We start from the raw sequence: 16,817 nt of genomic DNA on the forward strand, positions 1-16,817 counted from the left end.
TACAATCCAGATGTACAGCATTCAATGCTTCATGTTTATTCAAAACATTGTGTAAGGTATTTTTTCTTGACTCTCAGACAGCAAAACAAGCAAATCATTATGAGAATACATTTTATATCAATTCCTTTATGAAAAAATAACCAAAAGCTGTTAAGAAAATAAGCTTTTGTTCAATATTGAAATGGAATTTCGTCTATATAAAAAGTTTTAAAGCTTGAAAATGATACATTTACATTACTTTAACATTTGAGAAGGCACAGCCGGTACAAGGTAAAAAGCACAGTGCATAAAAATGTTGTATAATACAAAACAATACCATAGAAAACCATACAAAAACAGTTAGGCAGAACAAAACAACCAGGTTCACAGCCTCAGATAAACATATCAAAAAAGATAAACGATGATACAAACATTTATAAAGCGTTATAACCACACGCCTCTCTCTGGCTAGCGGACCTCCCGCTAGGAGTCTGACAGGAGCGGAGGATGTAGAATGCATACTTTGGTATTCTAGGAGGGTAAAGATTAGACAATCATGAGATTATTTGCTAAGGGGGGTGAGATGAGCAACAAACATACATGTACAAAACAGAATGGTCTCCATGGAGACCAAAGTCCAAAACATACTTCGTTTCTATGTTTCTTTTTCCTTAATTTAAACTTAGCAAAAGATCTTCAAGTCAATGACAATGAATACGTTGATAATGCTGACAATGACATTTGGGGATATACTGTCGCAGAGGGGACATTGTTCTGATTTGTCCTGGTTCAGCCCTGTGGGGCCAGGTTTGGCCTGATGTGGCCTTGTTGAGTGCAGTCCTCCTGTGTGTGTATATGTGTGCGGGTCAGGGCTCCAGGATCAGGACTTGTGAGGGCTGGGGGAGAGCAGCAGGGGGGAGGAGGCGTCCAGGCTGGATAGAGGGAGAGGGAACTGTCCATTCCGCAGGGTGGGAAACTACACACAGACGGAGGGAAGCAGACGGACAGGTAAGATCAACAATCCACTGATGAGAATACCCCCCCCCCCCCCGACACACACACACACATTAAAAATCTATTATCTGAAAGTTATGTATTACATAGTGGCTACAAACTAGGGGCCAGTATTATTGTTGTCTTTCTGACAGGGTTTTGACCAATAAGAGGTGAGCAGGTTAGTCCTTTTAGACTAGGGATCATTCAAATAAAGTGATATTGATACAGCCCATAATCCCTTAATAATGTCCTGTTGAAGTGATGTGCTAAACCCATGTGAGGACAGTAGGAGCTGTCAGGGCAACTCTGAGAGGCCAGAGGGACTTATTCACTAGTCAGCCACAAATACACGCTTAATGCCTCATAAATGAAAGGAATGGATAATTCCAAATTCCTGGGGTTTCAGCCTTGCTTTAAAATGGTGGGAGAGGTATTTTTACGGCAGTCCCTCCTGACCCCTGGTGCATCATGGGAGAGTGAAGAGAGGCACTTCCTGTTGTGAGACAGGGCTGACGGGAGTGGGTGGGGCTCCTGACCCCTTCCCCCTCCTTCCGAGCAGGAAGCTGCCCCACACCCCCCCTCATCCACACCAGAAAGGAAACATCTGTGGCTTATTTTGAAACCCGTGCGCACAGTGTATCTCACACACATACGCAGACACTAATACAGTCACAGCAAGCCCACTCCCCCACACAGAACTAAGTGACGAAGCTTGTGACCCTCTGTCGGGTTCAGCCCTGTTAGCAACAGTAGCCAGGATTCACTATGCGTCTTTCTAACAAGAGTTTGTTTACCAGTTCAAGTGGAGCCCCTTCCCTCTCAGCTCGGCAGACTAAACTACCTACCCTCCCTACCTTTACTCTCCCCACCCATCCACTGCCTACCCTCCTTTCATATCTCTCTCTCTCTCTCTCTCTCTCTCTCTCCTGCTCTTACCTGGAACAGGTGTCCGTGACCCTGCAGGCGTGCGGGGCTCAGGGGTCCCACGGGGCTCAGGCTGCTCCAGAAATGGATACTGGACAGCAGGGGGCTGGGGGTGAGCAGGAGACCATTGGGCGTCTAGGGAGAGGAAAGAGTAAAATAGGTTTTGTTTTTTCTAGGTATTTTATTGATACCAGAGGGGAAATTAAGGCAGCAGCTCAGAAACAAAGCTTTCCTAATAATATGTTGTTGTTGTAGTCATTTTTGACAGTGTTGCTGGCTAGGAATCAACACACACACACACACACACTGTGGATTTGTTTGTTTTAGTGAAGACGGGAACCAGGAAGAGGTAGTCCTATAGTGTGTTTTTTGGGGGTCATGGGGGTCTGCAGGAGGTGGGGGGTTGGCTTGGAGTTCAAGGCTGACTCGGGGGGGGGGGGGGGGGGGGGGGGTCTCTTGAGGTCAGAGAACTTGGAGCCACTAGAACACTAGATTCCAGCTGAGAAGCTACATATGACATCAATTTTCCTCTTGTGCTCTCCCTCACCCCTAACTTAATTTCTCTTTCTATTTAGAGGAGGGGGTGTGTTTATGTGGGTTAGGAATGATGTATGCCAGTTTTAATGTGCTGTGTTTTGTATTGGTCTAATAAAGTGGGTTTGTAGATCCTCTCTCTCTCTCTCTCTCTACTATAGAACCCAGCCTCACGCCGGTGATTCAGGAGCTTTAGAAAACATATGGCTTCACTTACCGACCGCCCTGCCCTCCCTCCCTCACTCTCTCTCTCTCTCTCTCTCCCTCCCCTCCCTTCTTCATACTCGTTTACGTTTACTTCTCTGCTGCTCTCCCTCTCTCCTGCTCCTCTATGACTCTCTGACTTACCTCCCCCCCCCTCCTCCTCTCTCCTGCTCCTCTATGACTCTCTGACTTACCTCTGTCCCACTCCCCCCCCCCCTCCTCCTCTCTCCTGCTCCTCTATGACTCTCTGACTTACCTTTGTCCCACTCCCCCCCCCTCCTCCTCCTCCTCCTCCTCCTCCTCCTCCTCCCACCCATCGCCATTTTCCCCTCCCCTGTCTGTTTAACTCCTAACCCTAAGAGTGAGGACAGAGAGTTCGGGAGAGACTGGAATGAATTACAGAAAAGTGCAGTCTCTCCCCAAAGTCATTACACACTGTACCAGAACACACAAACAGGACGAGAGTAGAGGTGGAGTATGTGTGTGTTCAAGACTGGCCAGGACAATAAAGTGTGTGTGTATATGTGTGTGTGGGGGGGGGGGCTCACCTGTGCAGTAAAGAAGGCAGGGGTTAGGGACCCTGATGGCAGAGCTGGGCTGTTGAGGGCGATGGAGCCAATGTCACTTCCTGTCAGGAAGAGGGATGGGGCAGAGATCTCCAGGCCTTTGGGCTTCCTGTTTTTGGGTGGGACATGATTGGCTAAGCCCCTCTTCTCTAGTGTGGCCGTGGCCTGGGCTCGGTCTCTGTGACCAGATGATAGGTTGAGTGGCTGAGCGCCCTGTTCTGATTCGTCAGTCTCAGGGGCAGGGCTCTGTCCCCTCCAGAGTGCATGGGTGGGGCTATGTGACGGGGAGGGGGAGCAGGACGAGGAGTGGGTGGGTCTAGGGGAGAGTTTGGACGAATGGTAGCCCTCAGATGAGGAGGGGGGCGGGGAGGATGGGAGGGACACCACCGGCAGTGCCCCGCCCTTGTGGGCACGGTTTTGGACGAAGCGGATGACTGTGGAGCTATCTTCGTGGTGATCGTGTCTGGACTCCGCCTTGATTGGCCGGAGCAGGTCAGGTGGGCGGAGCAGGTCTGGAGGGTGCTGGAGGGAGCTGACGGTGAAGGAGGAGTACAGGCCTGAGTGGAGGTACTCGTTCCTTACAGGGGGGCCGCCACGCATCCCCTCCTCCTCGCCCTCCCCGTCAGACAGGCCCCCCCCAATCTCCTCGCCCCCCCGCCCCATCTCCACCGCTGCCGGGTCCATCTTCAAGATCTCAGGGAATGACACAAACTTGTACACAAACTTCTGGCCAATCACCTTCTTGATGATGTTCTGGAGGGGGGGAGGAGGGAGAAGTTTAATTTGGACATCTTGTTGTTCGACAGTCGTTACATGTGTTCATGTTATACGCATGCTGGTTTTGTCGGGCAAAGCAGCTGGTCATTGTGGGTTGTCGTGTATGTGTCCAGTTTGTGTAGCGTGGGAAAGTTCGACCGTTTTCAAACGTGCTTGAGTTAAGCGTATGTCATGCGTTGGTGTCAAGTCAACAATGCGGTGTACCTTGTCGTAGTAGTAGCGCAGGGCGCGGCTGAGCTTGTCGTAGTTCATGTTGGTCTTGTTCTTGCGCAGGCCCCACAGCTTGGCCACCTCCTCGGACTTGAGCAGCTTGAACTCCCCGTCGTTGGACGTCCAGCAGATCAGGTGCTTGTGGCTCTGGTCCAGCAGCAGCTGCAGCAGGAACTGCCACAACGTGATGGCACTCTCCATGACTAGAGAGAGAGAGGGGGGGGGGAGGGGGGGAGAGAGAGAGAGAGGGAGAGGGAGAGGGAGAGGGAGAGGAGTGGGGGTTGAAAAAGTAAGAGAGAGGAGGGAGAGGGAGGATCATCATCATCATCATCATCATCATCATCATCACCACCACCACCACGACCACTGCCACCACATGCACACATTGGCATGCCCAAGCAAAACACTTTCTCGTTCACACACACACACACACACACACACACACACACACACACACACGGACACTCATCCTAAACCTCAAAAAATGTCCCGCCCTCCAACCCAGAAGGCATTTCCTGCCCCATTAGAAGCCAACCCATAAACACAGAACAAAAACCAACACACACAAACACAGAACATGCTTTGGCCAGCAGCAATGTGCCAGCACAGCCAGGCAGCGGGGGCTGGAGAAGTGTTGTTAAAATTCTCCTGTGTTATCCTGTGCCAACAACGTGTGTACCAGCGATAGGGGTAGGAGTCTCCCATTTTCACTGGGCAAAGACTGTAACGTAACAAGAGAAGCAAGACCAGGGCAACAGATTGTGGCTAGGAGTACTACACACATTCTCTCATTGACTCTGACTCTCCGAGAGCTTGGCAGTCTGCCTAAATAGGATAAGAACACGGGTGGAAGAGAAGCTCTTTGTGAATGAAGGCAGCTTTGGCACATCAGATCATTCTCACTCAGTCACTCCGGCCACTCGTTCTCCCTCTCCCCCTGTGGCTCTGATCTCTGCTGTGTGACTGTGTTCAGCGCTAGTTGTGGTGCACATGTTATCTGCCTATTTCAGCGTCATTGTTTGAACTGACTCATGAAAGTGATTCCGGATATTCATTCCCCCCCCCCCCCAAGTTGACTCAACTACAAATGCAATGTTGCACAACTTTCTCTACGTAGTCTTTATCCGGCTACAAGAGAGAAAGGATATCGGAGAGAGATTTCTTAGAGATACTCATTTAGAGCTTTGAATCCTGCTTTGACTCGTCTTGATCCTCTAATCCCTATTTACATTCTGTAACCCAACCAGTGGATATGCCATGAGTGTGCATCAGGTGAAGACTACCTCTGCACCCCCCCCCCCAACCCACCACCTCTTTCCTCTCTTTCTCGGTTTCCTGGGGAGGTCTCCTGTGTGTGTGTGTGTGTGTGTGTGTGTGTGTGTGTGTTGTAAAGCTGTCTAAATGAGGACTTCCTCTCATTCTGCTACAGGGCGTCCTCCCGGGAAAGTCAAGCCCTAACTCAAAGGTAGGAATTCCTGTCACCGGGAACCATCGGAAACACAGGGACCTCACGGATAGGACAAATGGCGGGTTTCCTCCTCGCTCTAGTACAGCAACACACACACACACACACACACACACACAAGTGTGCTGCACACACACACACACACAGCACACCCCCCCCCCACCCATTCCCTATTCCATAACAACATATGGAGAATGCATACATGTTGTCTGACTCTCCCCTAGGAGATGCTTTGACATGGTGCTGATGAATGTAACCTACTATTTGATGTTCCACAGTGAGGGGTAGCTGCACAGGTAGCTGCACAGAAACAAAGCAGCAGAATCTGTTTATTTGGGGATATCCACAAAAATGGGAAATCTGCTAATCTGAAAGCCAGATTGCTTTTACTGTCATACAGCAAGGCTGTAAATTGCCTATTTTATATGTACCGGTAGTTCTATTACAGCAGCCAATGTCTGCATGTTATTTGTAATGTAGGCTAAATGGATTGACCAGGCTGTTGAAGCTATGCTGGTTACTGTAAGTCTACACTTTCACCTGGGCGCACACACACCAGAGTGTGTTTTCCGAATATGTTACACTTAGAGCTGTGTGCGTGTGTGTGTGTACATTACTTAGCCATGACTAAATGCGCTCCCCTTCCTGCGCACTGCCTGTGGACAACTCAACAGCTGTTGCGGGTATCGTGGGGTACGCGCTCCCATCCACCAGGACACAACAACCACAGAGATGTCATGCTGATGACATAGCGTTATAACGTCCAGAGTGTCGACTTGACCCTGAAGAGTCTCTTAAGAATTGTGGATGATCATCGGAGTATCCCGGAGCTTGAGTGCGCATAGAATCGGTGATGGAGAGGCTGGAACACTCAAACGGCTCTTTGTTTGCCCCAATGACTCATTTTCAAGATGTTGTCTGCTGCCAGTTTCAATCCGGAAGCGCATGGCAATTAGTCTGCAGAGTCCAGACAAACCAGAAAGTCTACTACGGTTTTTAAAGGGCCACGAGCGCATTTTCATACCAACGGCAACTTTAATCCGCAAATTAATATAATCAGAAACAAGAAACAGTATGAAAACCAGAATGGAGCACGTCCAAGACCCTATAGCAACTTGTGTTTGACAGCCAGGAAATATTATGTGCGAATAACGGAAAAGGTTGTGGGCAAACATCAAAATGAAAATACATACTTTTCTGATTTTATGTTGTTATGGAAAGAAGGCTAAACAAATAGGCCTACATGTATGGCGACATAGCCTACCAGAGAGAGGATTATGCCATTTGACGTCCCCCTAAATTTCAAGTTCATTGTGATGACCGAGTTGTATCATATTTCCAAACTATATTTTTCCTGATACAGAGCTCACTTCTGACCTATCATCACTCAAACTAAGTGACCATGCCGTCTTAATAAGGTATGAAGAGCTTATAAAACCATGCGTTCACATACCCTGGCGAAAGACGTCTGTTTTTTCCTGCGAAGATGTTTTTATTGAGAATTCCGTATAATGCGCTGGTTTTCCATGCTGATGCCGTCTGGGCTGCGGGGCTCGAGACTGTAAGGGGATCCGGAGATTTTTTTCTTCTATTTCTTCAGAGCAGGAAGTCAGAGCGCGCAGACAGAGAGCCGGCTCACTTCCTCTCGCGCATTATTCCCCAGGCGCTCGGCCGTCTGTGTAAACACACTTTTCCTCTTCTCTGCGCGCGACACGCACACACGCACGCACACACACACACACACACACACACACACACACACACACACACACACACACACACACACACACATACATACGCACGCACGCATGCACTAATGTTGTAATTCTGATTAAACTCTGCGGGCTGACTGACGTCACATTCCTGCCCCACACCGGGAGGAGTTCGTGTTCCTTCCTGCACGCACACACACTCACTCACTCACTCACACACACACTCAGACGAATCGATTCTAGAGCCAAATTAACAGGGGCAATTAACAGGTTGATCAATTATTCATAGAGCCATTATAAAGCTGTAACAGCCATGCTGAATATATTATAGGGTTAATGGAATAAGGGTTTGATTAATTAATTGTTCTATTGTATTTTAGTTAGGGAGTCTGAAATTACGACCTGTCTCCCTGTCTGTTACATGCATTATCTGGTTATTGTAATTCAAGCTATTTTATGAAGAAGAATTCTATGTCCTCTAATGTGGGAGTCTTGCCTTTCTCCTGTGTCATCAGATTGCCCTAACTGAATGGGATTGACCAATGACTTTCAAGTAAAACAAGTTCTACAGTATATTGACGTTATTGTCTTAGTAAACCTCAAAAGTGTGTGTGTGTGCGTGCACGCGTTCAGACCATGTGACTGAAGACGTTTTGTGTGTCAGTTTCCTGTCAGTGAAAGGAAACCCCTTCAGGAAACCGGAAAATGGATCCACTCCCCAACACACACACACACCCGCTCTCATGTGCACAGACACAGACAATTTTCTGCAGCACATATTTACAGACATATGCACACACTCTCTGAAACAGACCCAGAAATTGACATCTGAGTGCCTTAATGAGTTGCATCACTTCAGCATCAGTCCATTAGTACCTCCCAGTGTATAATAGACCGCCTTAATGTTCCATAGACATCAGGGCAGGCTAATGAAGGCTCAGGCCCGTCCTCCGATTTCTACCTACATTGCAGTCACACTGTAGAGTATCAGATCTCACGCCTACAAAAGTGAATTAATATTATTATTACATCCATGATTTGCTAAACTGTGAGCCAGACTACGATTTTAGCAACCTGGAATACCACCTGGCTAGTTGTCATTTTGTGCAGTTATAGGCAAACACAGCTGGTGTAATTGGTGTGATCCAGGTCGCCTGCATCGCAACCCAGCGTAGCATAGCAGAACGCTTTATTGTGGTTCCATCACGACATAAGGCGTTTTTGAAAATCTGGTGCGCTGCGTAGCCCGACTGCCATGTTTACGACCTGGAACGCAACCCACGACTGCAGATTCGGGCACGCCAAGTGTGATGGTGATGCAATTGCGAGGGGAAAACGCTAGAGTGTGTCCCACCTCGCTCCGCCCTTTATCTCTGGGGAACAACAGTCAGAAGCGCCAACAACACGACCACTCAAATCACTTTAAACGAACTAGCTAGAAGCTAGGGACCTAGCTAGCTAGGTAGCTAACCAACTAACGTTATTCTATGGAACGAACTCCGGTGTGTAGAGTTCCCACCAGGAACATGGCCATCGAAGGCCCGTTGTGGAAGAAAGTGCACTCATTTACTGGACCTATTCCACGGTCAAGACACGGACACCGAGCAGCGGCTATTCGGGAACTCATTATTGTTTTTGGAGGGGGAAACGAGGGAATAGCGGAGGAGCTTCATGTTTACAACACCGGTGAGCCAGTAATGTTAACCAGCCTGTCAGCAAGCACCTGCTTGGCCAGTGACTAACGTTAGCTGCATGAAATTCGACCACTATTTTGGAAGGTTTTAGCTGAACTTCACTTGAACGTTATGTCTTGCTTGTTAGCTGCAATAGCTAGTAGCTAAAGGTTAATGTTATTTAAGTCTCTGACAGTAGTAGCATTGCTAGCTGCTACTAGCCATGTCCTCATTTGAGGAACAGTGACAGTCATAACTTTTACATAACCAACCAAACTGTTCCAGTTATAGACTTCTGTATAGTTGCCACAAATAATGAGAATAAAGAGAACAAGGTGATCTGATCATTCTCATTTCCCCCGTCCCACCCTGTCCAGTGTCCAAGCAATGGTTTCTTCCTGCGGTGAGAGGGGACATTCCACCTGGCTGTGCTGCCCATGGCTTTGCCTGCGAAGGAACGCGCATCCTGGTCTTTGGGGGCATGGTGGAGTTTGGCAAATACAGCAACAGTCTTTATGAGTTACAGGTGAGGCTTTCACACGGGTGTCTTCAGTCCCTCCAAGATTAATACTCCTTTATTGAACTGACCGGCATTGTCTAGAACAACATTGGAGCTCATTGGGGATGTTAAAATATAATTTATAGTTTACCTTTGTCTCTTAGGCGAGCCGCTGGCTGTGGAAGAAGCTGAAACCCCGACCACCCAAAAATGCCCTGCCCCCTTGCCCCCGCCTCGGACACAGCTTCACTCTCATCGGGAACAAGTGCTACCTCTTTGGGGGGCTGGCCAATGATAGTGAGGACCCTAATGGCAATGTCCCAAGGTATTTAGCTACATAACTGGAGATATAATATTAGTTTTCTTTTCATAAGAATTTGTTTGATATGGCTCAAAGAATTGTTCTGTGGAGTTTGGGAATCTCACCCCTGTAACTGTCACCTCTCTTCAGGTACCTGGATGACCTCTATGAGCTGGAGCTGCAGTCTGTGTCAGGGGTGAAGGGCTGGAACGTTCCGGAGACCAAGGGTGAAGGTCCCTCGGCCAGAGAGTCCCACACCTCTGTCTCTTACTGTGGGAAAGGCTCCCCCAAACTCTACATCTTCGGAGGAATGAGGGGCAATCGCCTGAACGACCTCTGGCAGCTTGACCTTGGTAGCTTCACATCTCTGGCACTGCAGCCATTTGATCCACCACAACTGTTGTTGATAATGCCACAGGACTGTAGATCCACATGAACGACAACCTTTTGAGAGTGAACCTCTTTGTGGTTGTGGCTGTGAACTGATCAAAGCAATGGAATCTTAACTCTCTTTCTCTCGCTCTCTCTCTCTCTCTTTCTTTCTCCACCCCTCTCTCTCTCTCTCTCTCTCTCCCTCTCCCCCTCTCCCTCTCTCTCTCTCTCTCTCTTCCTCTCACACAGACACTATGACATGGTCTACCCCTGAAACTAAAGGACCTCAGCCACTACCTAGAAGTCTTCATTCTTCCAATGTCATTGGAAACAAGTAAGTAACATACATTTCTGTCTGTCCATATTTATGTTTGAGTGTTATGGATATGTTGCTTTATAATATGGATTTGTTTAGTGATCATTTAGTTGATTAGAAATCATTGCAGTATCCCTTGTGTTCAGCTGTACCTCTTCCGTTTAGGATGTATGTTTTTGGGGGCTGGGTCCCTGTTGCGGAAACGGACAAACACAACGCCACAGGAGCTGAATGGATCTGCACCAACTCGCTGTATGTGCTCAGCTTGGGTCAGTATTGTACACACTATTACAATCTTATCTCTTAGGTTCTCTGGCAGGTTCACACATACAAAAGCATTCCAGAAGCATTCTAACCATAAGTTCAAATTTAGTTGAAGTCATATGGTAAACAATAGCCTCTTTCATGTGGAATAGTTGACTAGATTTCTGAAATGTGGAATTTCCCTAGAATGTGTCTGTATTTACACATGAGCTTCTCAATTTCAGACACTCTGACATGGCAGAGCTTAGGCCCAGAGCAGCGCCTGGGACGGCCACGGCTCAGCCCGGGGCCTCAGGGAGAGGAGCCCCAGCCCAGCGGTCCTAGAGCCAGGACAGGCCACTGCTCAGCCTCCATCGGCTCCCGTCTCTACATCTGGAGTGGCCGCGACGGTTACCGGAAGAGCTGGAACTACCAGGTGTGCTGCAAGGACCTGTGGTACCTGGAGACAGGTGAGAGGAGGGATTCTTCATATTGGTGTATTGTTCTTAGTAGCTTAATCTGCTCAAGATTCTTATCATCTGGAGTCAAGCATATTTTATTATTGAGAGAGTGTAGCTCCAACCCCCAAGTTCCAACTCGATAACCCCTGACCACTAGGTCACATTGCTGCTGCTTTATCCTCACTGTATGACATATTGTTTTCAGAGCTCCCCTCCACCCCAGTGGCTGTGTTATTGGTCAAGTCCACTATCAGTATGCTCCATGTCGCCTGGCGCCCCCTACCTGCAGCAGAGTGCTACCTCCTTCAGCTCCAGCCCGTCTCCCTGTCCAATGCCTCAGCCATGGGGGCATCTGATTCACCAGCCACTCCGGTGGCCCCACCTAGCGCAGATGCACAGGAAAAGAACTCACAGGACTTATCAGGTGAGCGGAGCAGGTTTGCTCAGTGACAATCACAGTCACAATTTATTGGCTTTTGCCAAGATTAGAAATAAACCCGCAACAGAATTTGTTGTCCTTGGATTAAGATCAGCTGAGCTACCTTGGCAAAGTCAAAGTGTCAAAGTCAAAGTGGCTTTATTGTCAATTCTTCACATGTCAAGACATACAAAGGAATCGAGAGGACGTTTCTCACTCTCCCACGGTGAGACAGATAAAGTGCACAGGCACAACAGATAAGACAAGACATACTAAAAGTGAAACATTCAATGACAGACAATAAAATAATTTAAACAGTGCAAAAGAACAGTCAGTAAAGACAGTAAATACAGTAAATAGCGGCCAAATGCTGGTAATAATAATAGTGCAATAGATCGGTAAGGTAAAGAGGTAGCCTGGAAGGTATGATGGTCAAAGACATTCCGGGTATGTAAGCTATGTACTGTTATTTTGTCTTCAGGTGCCCCGCCCCCCCGGGTCTCAGACCACACCTTGCAGGAAGAGCATGGGACGTCACAACAGGTAAGACGGACTCAAAGCCGTTTGTCCCAAAAAAGACGATACGAACACTGTGCTGTAAATGCCACATGAAGTTAGTAAACTCTGCATTCAGACTGTAACAGTTGAATGCTAAAAATTCTACAGTATAATCCCACTGTTAACTTCTGACTCTCTCTCTCTCCCACCCCCCCACCCCCCCCCTTACTCCAGGAGGTGTCTGTGGGGCAACAGGAGACTCCCATGGAGGTGTCAGAGGGGGTGAAGGGAGGGGAGGGGAGTGCAGGTGGAGAGACCCAGGGAGGGACACACACAGAGCCCTGTAAGTCAGTCTGCAGTAACATCTAGTAGTAGTAGTAGTAGTGTGGCCTAGGTACTAGAACTTTGACCTCTCACTCTGTGTGTCAACAGTGGCTCTGAGGCAGGAGAGTGACCCCACCATGACCTCGCAGACCGCAAATGCAGGGGAGTGCATTCCACCTGAGGACCAATCAGGTAACAGCTAAGATTGGGTTATTTGATCAATCGTTGAGTCATTCTCTGGCATCCACGCGGATTCGAAAATAAGTAATCTGTTAATTGAAAAATACCCCTTTTCCCTCACTTTCTGTGGCACAACTGAAGCAAGCCACTTGTCTGTGGGATTGTGGGTGCGACTTGTCTCATTTTGCCTGCTCTGTCATTCACTCACTGTCACCGGGCCGGTCAAAGAGCTCGGCAGTCATAATAAAAACAACAAGCAAAATTGTTGTGGAAATGATGCACTGCGGTGTAGGGTCAATGAATCGATTACAAAAAAAACTTGAATCAGCCCCATCCCTAGTAACAGCATGGAGAGCTGAAATAACTCAATCGACATTTAAAAAAAAAAACGCAGCCACAACCAGACTGTGTCAGAAGAACCCTGTATGTCAGATATTCACTCTTGAGACTCCTATGACCAATGACAATCTTGTTCTCCACCCAGGACAAGGAACTGCCAACCCCACCTCAGATCCCAACTCTCTCACAAACCAGGTAGGTTCTGAGTTATGATTCCCTTCATGCCCCATACCCATTTCACAGCCTCTAGCCTCATTGCCTCTTAGCCTTGCACAGCCTACATCATTTATTGTTCTATTTTGTTGTTATTATTATTATAATTTTTTTTGCTATTTTGTAATTTTTTTGTTAATATTTTCGAATGAAATAAAAATCACCTTTTCTGAATGCAAGCGCTCCAATTGATGATAACATTGTCCTCAGTGGTCATGGGGATAAGTACATGGCCGAGCCAAGCTACATGATATAGCATATGTCGTTGTTTTTTATGTCCCATGCACCAACCTCACCAAGTCAATTTCCTGTATGTACAAATATACTTGGCCAAATAAAAGAATTCCGATTCTGATTCCCTCTCATATATAAGAACCCAGTCTAAGATCACCTGGTAGCCCTGACTCCTTGACGTTGTTCAATGCCATCTGTGCTGTATATCAGATAACAACGAAAACAACCTGCTCCTCTCTGTGGCCTGCAGGCTCCTGGAGAGAAGCCAGAGGATTCAGTGTGGTTCGATGTGGGCGTGTTCAAAACCCTCTTCTCTGAGGTCACACACTACTACCTTCCAGCTGAGGAAGACCAGGAGACAACTACCGTCAGCCGACACACAAACACGAAAGAGGTCATCCATTGTTACCATCATTTGTGACTCAGTTGACAATATTTGATGTGAAACATAGTCCAAAAGATACTGCTCAATGTTGACCTTGTTTCGAATCTCTGCTTCTTCTTTACTCACACACACACACACACACACACACACACACACACACACACACACTCTCTCTCGCTCACACATACACACACACACACACACACACACCACAACCTCTCAGATGACGCTTCTGGAGCCTCAGGACTATGAGGACAAGAAGAGGCAGGATCTGGCTCCAGGTATGACCTACAGGTTCAGAGTGGCAGGTATCAACACCTGTGGCCAGGGAGACTTCAGCCCCGTCAGTGAGTTCAAGACCTGCCAGCCTGGCTTCCCTGGAGCGCCCTCTGCTGTCAAAATCACCAAGGTGCAGTACAATCCCTACAGACAATCTTACATTAAACAGAAGGTTACTGTTACAAGTTGTATAAATGCAACCTCTGTGCTGTTCAGCATTTACTGCTTCAGAGAGCCACCAGAGGCACTTGGTTGATCCCAGCCACTTACAGTATCTCGCTACATTTATGTGAGTTTTGAAGATGTGGAATCCAAATTCGACAGTTTCCCCCTCCTCTGTCCTTCAATTCCCCCCCCCCCCTTCCCCAACCAGGCTAATGATTCGGTACACATCACGTGGGAGTCACCCAGCTCCCCCTCTGGTAAGATCCTGGAGTACTCCATGTACCTGGCGGTGAGGAAGAGCCGCTCCTCCAGCTCCAGCAGCGAGCGGCCGGGCCAGCTGGCCTTCATCAGGATCTACCGCGGCACCAAGACCTCCTGCACCGTCAGCCCCGCCCACCTGGACAACGCACACATCGACTGCTCCACCCCCAACCGCCCCGCCGTCGTCTTCCGCATCGCCGCCAAGAATGAGCAGGGCTACGGCCCCGCCACGCAGATCCGCTGGCTACAGGGTACGTGTGTGTTCGCGTGTGTGTCCGTGTGTGTGTCCGTGTGTGCGTGCGTGTCCCTTTCTTAATCCCTTTACCACAGTGCAAGCTTACTGACTGATGTAATTGGTCTAATTGTGGTCCATTTCTCCTTTCAGATGCCAGTAAAATCAGAGCGCCGTCGACCCAGCCAGACAGCCCGACAGAGGCAGACCAGGAGGCTGCAGACAGGTAAGGATGCCCTGCTCTCACCTGGCTCATTGTGGGAAAGGTTCGCCTTAGATGAGATTGCCACTGTTGTCTTTCTCTTATGTGGGTGTAGGTCAGGGGGGTCTTCGTGTCCAGTGTTCAATAAAGACACAAAATAATGACTTTTTAAAAAGGGTGTACACATTCTAGTTTAGTTTTCATCCATACAAGCGTGTCAAGTGATTTGCGTTTGGTTTGTTCTTATTTACGAGAGAGGACTTGTTTTCTGTTTGACTCTTGCCTTGCAGCTCTAGTTGAAGATCGACTGCCAGACATTCACCTGGATGCAGGGAAGATAATGTAAGGGCATGTCTACTTTGCAAGCCAGGTATACTTATGACAGAAATGCTATAAAGAACCTATTATAGATTTTTAACTTATTTTTTTATGTTTTTGTTTTTGTACATAAATGGCTGTATTTGACAATTTTGGTTTTATTTTGCCCATGGACTAGTTCCGTTATTGTTACCTAATGTCTTTTTTTTTGTGACATTACCTAATGTCTTTTTTTGTTGTCTTTAGTTAAGCTAGATATTGAACCCATGTCATGAACAAGGTATCTCTGTGGTCATAGATTTCCCCCCCTCTTGCCAAATAGACTCACTCATGAAGGGTTGAATGTGCCTTAATGTATGTAGGGTCAATTCCTTACACATGCATCAATTACGCAGTCCTCTGGGTGGAGTTTGGACCCCTGTGATTGGTTGAGTACTTAATTTAAATCCTGATGGGAAAAAGACCAATGAAAAGCCACTGCGTTCATTATATTATTTATTTAGTAGATTAAGTTATGGGGGTTATGGGGTTATGGGGATGATGCTTGAGATATTAATTTTAGTCTGGTCTATGGTTGCGTTTACAGTCTCAGCCTACAGACTAACTATTTTCTTTTTTTATACATATAAATTGGATTGCAAATGGAGCACTTTTTACATTCCTGCAAATATGGTCATAAGATTTCGTCCAAGTCCAATTTATGACTCTGAGGGGTGTACTATTTTATTTCCTGCTTACTTTGGGTTGTAACAGTTAATATTTCATTACATTTTCATATTTATGGATACTGTTCTTATCCTGCATTCAGTGGTATTTTGTCTTTTTCGTAGCCATAGGAGGTGAGCCATATGTTTGTAAATGTAGCTATCCATACATCCGTTACAACTTCACTAAGGGCCGTTGTAACCTGGGAGCTCAAGTTAGGATTCGTCCCTCATACCACAATTGTTCACTCATTACATTTCCTTTCATAGCACAGCGGTTCTCCATGTAATGTGGAAATCACATGATTTCTTTGGGCCGACATGTTTAGCCGTTAGCACACACTGACTTGGATCCAAACAACCTACTCAGTTGAAAGGGAGAATTGTGTTTTAGCACTTCTGTTTTGTTGTTAGGATGCTAAATGATCCAGGTTACAACTAGAACTAACGAATCCCTGTTCTGTTGGTATGTGTATGTTGTGCTGTGTGTCAAATGAGAGGTTTAGTGTAAACAGTGTGGACCTTTGTTGAAAGTCCAGATGTGGTAAAAAAATAAAAATAAAAAGAAGAATAAAAAAATAAATAAAAACTGTCACAACAATCTGCTATGCTTTGAGTGTTGTCAGTGTCAATATCATTTCAGACTTTAGTGGAGATAAAAATTAATTAAATTAAGCCAAAAATAACAGAAGGCAGAGTAGCCATTGTAGCACATGTTTTTCATTTATTTATTCATTCATTCATTCATTCATTCATTCATTCAAACACAGGTGAAAAATACTTTCAATTGAACAATTTCATTTCAATGTACGGTAGCATCGGTTGTCGAGAGT

The 16,817-nt window shown here is 47.0% G+C and overlaps 2 protein-coding genes across 2 annotated transcripts; one reads left to right on the forward strand and one right to left on the reverse strand.

Annotated features, from left to right (window-relative positions):
* Positions 1-7: 7 nt before the first annotated feature.
* On the reverse strand, positions 8-7,431 carry elk3 (ETS transcription factor ELK3). Its single transcript, XM_083692441.1, has 5 exons — positions 7,109-7,431; positions 4,185-4,393; positions 3,186-3,956; positions 1,912-2,034; positions 8-955 (listed from the first exon to the last, which is right to left on the reverse strand). The coding sequence occupies exons 2-5, from the start codon at positions 4,389-4,391 to the stop codon at positions 860-862; spliced, it is 1,197 nt and encodes a 398-aa protein (XP_083548567.1). The 5' UTR covers positions 4,392-4,393; positions 7,109-7,431; the 3' UTR covers positions 8-859.
* Positions 7,432-8,794: 1,363 nt separating this feature from the next.
* hcfc2 (host cell factor C2) lies at positions 8,795-16,570 on the forward strand. Its single transcript, XM_083691943.1, has 17 exons — positions 8,795-9,053; positions 9,418-9,566; positions 9,704-9,864; positions 9,991-10,193; positions 10,462-10,546; positions 10,694-10,797; positions 11,017-11,241; positions 11,438-11,656; positions 12,132-12,193; positions 12,383-12,491; positions 12,581-12,664; positions 13,137-13,186; positions 13,689-13,832; positions 14,047-14,232; positions 14,476-14,779; positions 14,914-14,986; positions 15,253-16,570. The coding sequence occupies exons 1-17, from the start codon at positions 8,855-8,857 to the stop codon at positions 15,260-15,262; spliced, it is 2,367 nt and encodes a 788-aa protein (XP_083548069.1). The 5' UTR covers positions 8,795-8,854; the 3' UTR covers positions 15,263-16,570.
* The last annotated feature ends 247 nt before the right edge of the window (positions 16,571-16,817 follow it).

Source organism: Argentina silus (assembly GCF_951799395.1).
Source record: "Argentina silus genome assembly, chromosome: 20".
Classification (NCBI taxonomy): Eukaryota; Metazoa; Chordata; class Actinopteri; order Argentiniformes; family Argentinidae; genus Argentina; species Argentina silus.